We start from the raw sequence: 11,257 nt of genomic DNA, 5'->3' as shown, positions 1-11,257 counted from the left end.
GAAATTTTTTTTTTAAAAATGGAAAAATCATGGAAATCTTAGAATCAAGGTTGAAGTGATTTTCTTGCAGTCTAAACTTTTAAAGATAATTGTGTAATATTTTGACGGGCGTATCATGCTGTGGCGTGGCACTTTATTGTTCAAATGTCAACTTCCTGTTAATCTGTTCGTCTGTCTGTACCATGCATAACCTTAAATGAAAATAAATACTTAAAAAGTTACATTTCCCTAACTGTAGTATAATTATTCACATAAAAGTGTACATTCATTTCAGAGCTGGGGTATTACCATGATTACTAGTGAGCATTCGCTCACAGATTTCTTGTTTAAAAAAAAATCTCTGCCCCTGGGTATTAAATCAATGACCTATGTACATAGTTATGGTGAGTAAGGATGCTTCTTCCCAATTTTTAAATTTCAGGGCCCCTCGGTTAGGAGTTCTGGGTGTTATGGCAGGTTGCTAATGATTATATAGTGAAAATGCATAAATTCTTTGAAAATCTTTTCCTTTGCCCTTGGTATTATGCCACTGATCTAAGTAAATATTAATGATGAAGAAAGGTGCCTGTTTTAGAATGGTTAAATTCACAGACCCTGATGTTTAATCTGAAAGTAAATTTATGCTTTGAAATCTGATCTTGGTATTAATCAACTATTTAGGATGAAATAAAATTTATGATAAATTTTCGAAAATTCTGAAATATGTGGCCTCAGGGTCAGTGGTTCCTGTGGGGGTGTGGTGCACATTTAACTGGTGGTTATGAATTGGAAATGTATATTGTTATATGTACTCTGATCTACCCCTGGGTATTAAGTAACCAAAGTAAGCATGCTAATTGTATAATTATGATAAACAATGGTGCCTCTTTCAAAATTGTGATTTTCCTGGCTTTTGCATGGTTTTTAGCTCAAGTGAGCGGACGGCTCAAGTGAGCTTTTCTGATCACATTTTGAACGTCATCCGTCTGTCTGTCTGTAAACTTTTCACATTTTTGACTACTTCTCAAGAACCACTGGGCTAATTTTAACTAAACTTGAAACAAAGCATCCTTGGTTGAAGGGGAGTTTAAATTAGAGAAATGAAGGGCCAAGTCCCCTCCCAAGGGGAGATAATCAAGAACAGACAAAAATAGGGTGGGGTCATTAAAAAATCTCAAGAACCACTGGGCCAGAAAAGCTGAAACTTTGGGTAGTGAAGATTCTAAATTGTTCAAAACCCCTGGGGGTTGGGCGGGGCCGCAATGGGGAATCAAACTTTTAAATAGAAATATATAAGAAAAATTGTTAAAAATCTTCTTCTCAGGAACCACTGGGCCAGAAAAGCTGAAACTTATTTGGAAGCATCTTTAGGTAGTGTAGATTCTAAATTGTTCAAATTATAACCCCTTTGGAGCCACATTAGGGTGTCAAAGTTTAACATAGTAATTCATAGGAAAAATCTTTAAAAATCTTCTTAAGAACCACTGGGTCAGAAAAGCTGAAACCTATGTGGAATGTGGAAGCATCTTGGGGTAGTGTAGATTCTAAATTGTGCAAATCATGACCCCTGGGGTAGGACAGGGCCACTGTAGGGAACCATCCTCAAGTAGTGTAGATTCAAGTTTGTTGAAATCAATTGACCCCCGGGGGTAGAGGGGAGCCAAAATGGCCAACCAAAGTTTTTACATTTTGTATAGGACCAAAGTTTTTACATTTTGTATATGAAACTTATGGGGAAACATCCTCAGGCAGTGTAGAATTGTGTTTGTTCAAATCATGACCCCCGGGGGTAGGGTTGGGCCACAATGGCCAACCAAAGTTTTACATAAATATATATAGGAAAATTCTTTAAAAATCTTCTTCTAGAGAATAGAGAAACCATATTTGATCATATTTATATAGAAGCATACTCAAGTTGTGTAGATTCAAGTTTGTTCAAATCATGACCCCCAGGGGTAGGGCGGGGCACAATAACAGATCAAAGTTTTTATAGAAATACAATTATTTAAAAATCTTTTTTCAAGAATTGCAAAGCCATTATTACTTATATTTATATGGAGGCATTCACAGGTTGTGTACATTCAAGTTTGTTCAAGTCATGACCCCTGGGGTAGGGTGGGGCCACAATGGGCGATCAGAGTTTTACACAGACATATAAAGGAAAATTCTTAAAAAATCATCTTCTCAAGAATAGCAAAGCCATGATTTGTCATGGGACTTCTTTTGGATTTAAACTTTTCAGTGATAAACCAATTTCTACTTTTTCCTTGCCACAATGCTCAGGTGAGCGATGTGGCCCATGGGCCTCTTGTAGTTTTAGGAAAATATTAGTTACTGTTTCATTTGATATGGAAAATGTTCTGTTTTATTTTTGTAGATGCCAAGGAAAAAGGCTTTGAGTGGTAGACAGAATCGTCTTAAAGACAAGATTCGTAAGAGGGAGAAGAGGCAGAAGCAGGCCCTTCCCTTGTCAGATGTCCCACCAGATGATACAGAAGCAGAAGCTGATGTCTCTTGCTGGACAGTAGATGGGGCTGTTACAGCTCCACCCGGTAATTTTCCGGGGCAAGGCTTTATAGGGTTGCCGCCTATTGAGGAAAAACCCTTGGCCAGGTTGCAGGCCTCTCTTCGTGAGAAAATGCAACCAACTGCCCTGAGTAACGCATCTTCTCAGGGAAGTCGTCTGTGTGCCCGAAACGGAGGCATGGCACCGTCCCCTGACTCCCCACCGTGGGTTTGTACCTCGCCGAGGGTACCTGAGCCGGACACCGTGCACGTGTCTGGCTCAGCAGGTCAGGCGCAGCTGGATATGTCATCCTCTAAGGGGGATGAGTCCAGCAGGATATTGATTGATGCAAACCAGAGTAAAAGAACGAGATCTAAAAGGAATACTAAAAGGAATTTACATGATGAAAATGAGAATTTGTACAATGTATATGAGAACAGTAAATCAGAATGTAGAATTCCAAGACCTTGTGATGGTGGACCAGCTAATGATTGCATTGGTGATAGCAGACCAGAAACATCTATCAAGGTATCAGTTCAAGGTTCTTTTCATCAGGGTAACTTGATGTTTGGTGAAAATGCAGGAACACAATGTGTTGCCAACTCCTTAGCAGCATTAGCATATCATAAAATTAAAAACTCAAAACAATGGCAAACTTCAGATATGAATAAAGTGTTAACAACAGGCGATGAGCTTTACACATACTTGCAGCGTAGTTCAACCATTGTTAGTAGATATCTTTTAGTTGATGAGTTGCCACAATTTTTTGAGTGTTTTGATACAATGTTTGAGTTCAAAGCACATGAACCTTTATGCAGTCTGATAAATTTGTCTGATGTAGAGCCAAATTATGAGGAATTTAATGCGCATTCACTGTTAGATGCACTGGAGATTGCTCTTGGAGATTCAAGTGGGTGTTTTGTGTGTTTCAGGGGAAATACATTTTTGGTGGGAAAAACAGAAGATGGTTATTTTACATTTGATTCACATTCAAGATCATCATCAGGGTGTATGAGTTTAAATGGAAAGAGTACAAGGATACTATATCAATCAGTTTACAACATTTACAATCACATACTGTCATTAGCATTGTCAATGGGATTTTCTGGAATTACTGATTGTGAAATAACAAGTGTGGATTGTTCAGTGAGGCACTTTGCATCTACTGATAAAACTGAGCGCCTAGAAATCATAGAGAAAAATGAAGAGCAAAATTTGACATTCCAAGAAAATGCAAACATCTCTATTGTACATACTGAGTCAGTTGAGGATGATGATGTTGAGTTTGTTTACAGTGAAAGTCAAAACATTAGATTTTGTCCAATATCTCAAGGTATGAAAGAACAACTTTGTCAGATAATGGGAATTCCACATACAAATACAATTGATAATGATGTACAATATTGTCATGTTCAAGAAGTGGGTGCACCGCTTGAGTGTGTTGAAATTCAAAGGGATGGTAATTGTTTCTTCAGGGCTATTTCATTTTGTTTGACTGGAGTGGAGAATTATCACTTAGCAATTCGATCAGCAGTGTGTCAACACCTTCTCCACAATAGTATATTGTTCAAACCTTTTGTTAGACATGCAGAAAGTTCTGTAGAAAATCATTTTTCTCGAACAAAGATGTCAAATGATGGTTCATGGGCAACTGAACTAGAAATAATGGCTGTTTGTCATCTATTGAGTATTGATATACACACATATACAGAAAATCATTGGATTACATACTCAAGACGATTGATGGAACCTTCTACAAATACTCAGTCCATAGGATCCATTTATCTAGATCATGAGAATCTGAATCATTATAATGTAGTGCTGACAGTTGCTGAGAATGAAACAATTGGTTCCGTAAAAACACGCACTGGTAATGAGAGATACAGGAAAAGATGCAGAAATCGAAACCGCATGAGGAATGTACGTGTCAGTTCTTCAACAAAAAATTTAACCAAAGATCATGAATTGAAACTAAAGAATGTAAATTGTAAGGAAAAGAAATTAAGATCAAAGAGACTTAAGTACAAGACTGATTTGAAATTTAGATTAAAGGCAATAGCAGATGGAAAAGATAGATATAGATGTGATGAAATTTACCAAGCAAAAGCAAAAGAAAGGAGTGTGGAAAAATACTCTTTGGATACAGAACACAAGTTGAAACTGAAGGAGGCAAACAAAAGAAAGTATAAAACTGATGAATGTCATAATCAATATATGAAGAAAAGAAGCATTGAGAAATATAGTTCAAATGAAGTGCATAGAGAGAGTGTAAAAGAGAGAAGTACAGAGAAATACAAGAATGATGAACTGCACAGAATGGATGTTAGGCAACGAAGTACAGAGAAGTACAAGAATGATGAAGTACACCAAATGGATGTTAGGCAAAGAAGTAAAGAGAAGTACAAGAATGATGAAGTACACCGAATGGATGTTAAGCAACGAAGTACAGAGAAGTACAAGAATGATGAACTGCACAGAATGGATGTTAGGCAACGAAGTACAGAGAAGTACAAGAATGATGAAGAACATAAACAGAAGGTAAAGACTGCTAATAAAATGAAATATCATTTCAGTGCTGATGACAAAAAGAAGAAGAAAGAGGCAGTTTTTAATCAGAGACAAAAACTGAGAGTAAAGCTTGAAGATGAAGAAGAAGTTTTGACATTTTTTAGGGAAAGTGTAAGAAATGGTCCAGAATACACATGTTGCTGTTGTCATCGTTTATTGTTTGAACACCAAGTTCAAGGATGCACTCTTGAAATGTACAAAGAAAGACATCAAGCACATGAACTTGCAAAGGCATGTATACAGGAGAAATACTGTCATGAGTGTACATTGTCTTGTCCAAAGCATTGCCCACAGTCATCATTGTGGATATGTTTTACTTGTCATAGGAAAATATTAAGTGGTAATCTTCCAGCAGAGGCAGCTGTAAATAAAATGTCACTGGAGGAAATTCCTAATGATCTAGCCAATTTAAACAGTTTGGAGCAACATTTAATTGCTCTACATATCCCTTTTATGAAAGTGATGGCTCTTCCACAAGGTGGTCAAAGAAATGTACATGGGCCTGTTGTTTGTGTGCCATCAAATATAAAAAAGGCAACAAGTTTACCAAGAAGTTACGATGACAATCTCTTATTAAGAGTTAAACTGAAACGCAAACTAGCTTACAAGGGATATTTTGAATACCAATTTGTCAATCCAAATCACATAAAGATGGCTCTTGATTATTTAAAGAAAAAAAACAAATGGTATCAGGATGTTGAAATCAATACCAATTGGGCGGGAAATAGTGACCAAAATGATTTGCTACCAAAAGAGACCATTGACCAAGACCAAGAGAAATTTGAAGACGAGGAAATGAAAGAAGGTGAGATTGATCAGAGTACAGAGGTTGTTACTGATACATGCTTACAGCCTGTGGATGTTGCGCAAGAAGTTCTCGATCATTACTTTGATGACATTTACAATATAGCACCAAGTGAAGGGAAAAATCCAATTCGAATGTTGCAAGAAGAAGGTAACGAAGCAAAGACTTTTACACATTTATTTCCAAGTGGAAACTTTTCTTGGAATGAAAATCGAGATGTAAAGATAACCCTATCAAGGTATTTTAACAACAGACTTATGAATGCAGATAACAGATTTGCTAAAGACACAAATTACATTTTCTTCTCTCAATACATGTCTGAATTGAACCAAGTAATCGAGAAAACACAAATTTCAATCCGAAAGTCTTTATCAAAGCTTGATAATGGAAAAGCAATGACAGCTGAAATGTTACAGAATCCAGATGTTCTGTCTAATCTCCTTAAGAATAATGAGGCTTTACGCTTTATGCAACCTATTCGAGGAACTCCTGCATATTGGTCAGCTACTCAGAAAGATCTTTTTGCCATGCTTCGACAACTAGGAATTCCAACTTGGTTTTGTTCATTTTCGGCGGCTGAGTTCAGGTGGAATGAAATTATTGGATCAATATTGCATCATGATAATGATCCTAGATCCCCTTCTGATTTAGACTGGTCAGAGAAAAGTGAAATTTTGAGAAGCAATCCAGTAACTGTGGCAAGAATGTTTGAACATAGATTCCATATGTTTCAAAGGCATGTAATTTTGTCACCATCAAAACCAATAGGGAATGTTATTGATTATTTTGTGAGAGTAGAATTTCAACAAAGGGGTTCTCCACACATGCACTGTTTGTACTGGGTTGAGAATGCACCGAAATTTGACGAAGACAATGAGGAAACTGTTTGTGATTTCATTGATAGATATATCACATGTGGTTTACCTTGTGAAAATGATGATGCAGAGCTTCGAGGTATTGTTCTAGATGTTCAACAACACAGCAAGAGTCACTCAAAATCATGTAGGAAAAAGGGAACAGATTGTAGGTTTCACTTTCCAAGACCACCATCAGAAAGAACATTTATTACAAGGCAATGTGAAAAAGATGTTGAGGACTGTGAGAATGGCAAAGGGTTGAGTAAATCTCAAGCAAAAGATATTCTGTTACGTGTTTGGAATGAAGTTCTTGATGATATGAATGGATGCAAAACAACAGAGGAAATATTCTCCAATATACAATTATCTCAAGATATTTATGAAGAAGCACATAGGGTATTATCTGCAAATTTAACTACTATCTTGAAACGAAATCCAGATGAAATGTGGACAAACCAGTACAACGCATGCCTTCTGAAATGCTGGGATGCAAATATGGACATACAGTATATCCTTGATCCATTCAGCTGCATTGTGTATATAATTTCATACATTTCAAAGTCAGAACGGGAAATGGGAATGCTGTTGAAACAAACGCAAGTAGAATCTGCAGAAGGAAACTTAAGTGCTCGTCAAACGATGAAGAAAATTGGATCAGCTTATCTCAATCATAGAGAAGTAAGTGCCCAAGAAGCAGTATACAGAATCTGCAATCTAAAAATGAAAGAGAGTTCTAGAAAAGTTGTTTTTGTTCCTGTTGGTGAAAATCCAACTCGACTGAGTAAACCTCTTTCACAAATAAAAAGTGTACAAAATGGTGAAATTGATATGGAAGATGAAGATGACAGCATTTGGATGACAAATATAGTGGAAAGATATGAAAGTCGTCCAGATTTACTTCCTTTTCCTGAAATGTGTCTTGCAGAATTTTGCTCCGAGTATCGTGTTCTTGCAAAATCTCAGATTCCCCATGGAGAAAAAGAAGGCGTTTATAAATTAAAGAAAGGTCATGGTTACATTCAGAAAAGAACAAGAGCTAAGCCAGCTGTAGTAAGATATCCCAGATTCAATCCAGAAAATGCACCAGAAAAGTATTTTCAATCAATACTGCAACTTTTCCTTCCGTATTGGACTCAAGATCAACTGAAACCGCATGGATTTGACTTTTATCAGACATTTTTTGAAAATGGGTTTGTGAGAATAGGAAGTGAAAACAGGTTGCAATCTGTCAGAAGTGTAGTTGAAAAAAATAGAGTAATATTCTCAAAGAATGAAGATGCCCTTGAAAATGCGCAAGAAACTTTAGAAATTTATGGCGAACCTGAAGATGCTTGGGCTAACCTGTGCCCAGAAACTGAAAAGAATCGCGAAGAATGTCTTAACGAAAAGAGGAGAACAGAAAAATCAGAAAATAGAGAACCAGAAGTCACTCATGAAATTGAACATGACAACTGTTCGGATGTGATATATCATATTAGGGAAACTTCTACATCAAGACAAGAAATCCTTCCTTTTTTGCGAAGTTTAAATGAAAAACAAAAGCAGGTTTTCTACTTGGTTCGTGAATGGTGTTTGAAAAAAGTGGCTGGGAAGAAAATAGAACCATTACATATTTTTGTGACTGGAGGTGCAGGGACAGGAAAAAGCCATCTGATTAAGACTATTCAGTATGAAGCCTCGAGACTTTTAGAGAAAACGATTTCGTCTCCTTCAGATTTGTCTGTTCTTCTAACAGCTTTTACAGGAACCGCAGCTTTTAATATTGGGGGAAGCACAATTCATCACGCATTTTCCTTAAATAAAGCTCTACGCATTCCATACGAACCTCTGCAAGAACAAAGTTTAAGTGCAATGAGGTCAAGGTTAGCTTCTTTGCAGATTTTAATCATTGATGAAGTATCTATGGTTTACAAGCGACTCTTGTACTACGTTCACGAACGCCTGGTGCAAATCAAAAAATGCAGGGAACCCTTTGGTGGTATTTCAGTTATAGCTGTTGGAGATTTTTACCAACTACCTCCTGTGAAACAACGAAAGGTGGAAATATTGTACGAAGAAAATGGTGAATATCCTGTAGATTACTGGTTAGACTTCTTCAAAATCGTTGAGTTGGAGGAAATAATGAGACAACGCGACGACGCTGCATTTGCTTCAGTTTTGAATTCACTGAGGATTCGAACAATAGAGGAACCACTATCGGAAGAGGCAATATCAATGTTAAAAGAATGCATTAGGAAAGGACCAGATGAAGCACTTCATGTATATCCTACAAACGAAGAAACAAATGAACATAATCTGAAGATGCTGCGATCAAACTGTGGAGAATTGATAGAGATTGCTGCTGAAGATTATCAGAAAGACAATACTACTGGAAAGTTGACTCTACGTGAGAAACCCTTCATAAGGACAAGAACAGATGGGCTCTCTGCTTCTTTACTTTTTTCAATAAATGCAAGAGTAATGCTGACGAGAAATATCAATGTCGAAGATGGACTTGTAAATGGTGCAATGGGGCATATTTCAGATTTTGAGTATGGAGAAGCTCAGCAAATTAACAGAGTAGAAGGAATTAGAATAATTTTTGATAGTGAGGATGTTGGAAGACTGCAAGGAAAAAAGACAAGCCATGGAAATGAGGTATTGATTCAAAGATTACAAGAAGACATCAAGGAGAAAAATACAAAGAATGTTGTTCGTCACCAGTTTCCTTTGAAACTTGCATGGGCATGTACAGCACATAAAGTTCAAGGCATGACAATAAATAGAGTTGTTGTAAATTTAGACCGCACTTTCGCCCCAGGACAGGCATACGTTGCAATAAGCCGTGTCACTTCACAAAATGGTTTATTCATAGAAACAAAAGATGAAAATGCATTGCTAAAGAAAATTTACGCTAATCCAGACATAAAATCAGCACTGCTAAAGATGGAAAAATTAATCCCCAAAGACGTTTGTCCGCAATGCTGCACTGAAAAGGGAAGTTTCATAACAATTGTCCTGCTTAATGTGCAGAGTTTAAGGGGACATATTCTAGACCTAAAAAGTGATACCAGATTGCTCCAAGCAGACTTTATATGTCTTACAGAAACATGGCTGATGGACAATGAGAGTATGAAGGACTTCGAAATTCAGGACTTTGAATTCAACCACACCACAAGAAAGCAGTCATACGATGAAAGTATGAATGGTTTTGCTAAACTTAGATCAGCCAAAGGAGGAGGTGTCGGTATTTACAAGAAGAAAAAGGAAAACGCTCTAGTTTGTGATTTACCTGAAAAAAATATTGAGGGAATGGCTATAGAGCTTTACGAGGAAAACACTGTAATCATAGTTGTATATCGACCAAGTGTTCTCAGTATCAGATGCTTTCTTGATGGTCTAAAAAAGATTGTAGACTTTTTCAAGGTACGGTATTCCCACTGCATTGTACTTGGAGATTTTAATGAAGATGCACAATTTGATGGACCGATTCAAAGAATGTTCGAGATTAGTGGATTTCTACAGAAAGTACACTTTGCAACAACAGAGGGCAATACTATACTAGATCATGTATATATCACAGAACAGATGGAAACAAGTGTAGAGGTCATGCCAGTTTATTATAGCTATCATAAGGCTGTGATAGTGAATTTAAAACAACACTAAATGAATTATGTTGGGTTTTCATCTGGGTAGAATTAATGAATTATATATATGCGGTTTCACTATTTGCTACATATTCACTATAAAGGGCACTGGTTTATCTCTGAATCAGAATTTTATCATCAGTTTTAATATTGCAAAAAACATTTAAAATTAGTGATGGAGAATTTGAAAAAGATCATAATCGATTATCGGTGTTAATCGGCTGGGCATATTCGATTAATAATTGATTATAATCGAAATTTTGAACTTTAATGAAATTAATACAGAAAAGTTAAAACTTATTCAGATTTCTGTCAGACTTTTACAAAAAAAAAACATTTACTTAAATAAAATATTCAAGAATGTTGAAATTTCTTTTTTTAAAATTGGAAAATAATATTTTGTTTACTTTAAACAATATAGGACTATTGAAACAGAATGGGAAGTTATTTTTTTTATAAAGTCCATGCAATGGGTATTTTACTGATATTAGTCCCACCTTTCATTTAATACATGTACGTATTTATTTCTTAAAATTAGTTTTAATCAGTTAAAAATGCAAGTTTTAAAAGTAATTATCCAGAAGTTAGACTTGTATTTATGATTATAATTACCTGGTACGTTTAAAGATTGACGAGACTAATTATGTTTTCCTTTACTTGCAATATTACCGTTTCCTGGTATTAGTCTAACCCCATATTTAATCATGGCGGTAAAAGTATCAACAAGACATGGGATCCTTCCATGTTTTCAACATTCATCACTACTTTTATGCTCTTTGCACTTGGATTTGGTAATAAAATTAAAGTATGACAATTTTATTTTCTGTTAGCAATGTCGGTGACATTTATTTTATAATCGATTAGTAGCATCGAAGAGCTTCTAACGATTGACAATCGATTGTTGTCGACAATCGTT

The 11,257-nt window shown here is 36.1% G+C and overlaps 1 protein-coding gene across 1 annotated transcript; it reads left to right on the top strand.

The window, feature by feature from the left end:
* Positions 1-2,356: 2,356 nt before the first annotated feature.
* On the top strand, positions 2,357-10,360 carry LOC134254555 (uncharacterized; the record flags this gene model as incomplete). The annotated part of the gene is made up of 2 exons (XM_062737086.1): positions 2,357-8,168; positions 8,298-10,360. Coding segments are annotated over 2 exons (7,875 nt in total), but the record flags the coding sequence as incomplete, so codon positions are not given.
* Positions 10,361-11,257: the final 897 nt, after the last annotated feature.

This window comes from Saccostrea cucullata, unplaced genomic scaffold, assembly GCF_032062105.1.
Source record: "Saccostrea cucullata isolate Sc308-1 unplaced genomic scaffold, CSIRO_AGI_Scuc_v1 ctg4090, whole genome shotgun sequence".
NCBI lineage: Eukaryota > Metazoa > Mollusca > Bivalvia > Ostreida > Ostreidae > Saccostrea > Saccostrea cuccullata.
Note: the sequence above shows the minus strand (reverse complement) of the source record. Positions and strands in the feature narration are given on the sequence as shown.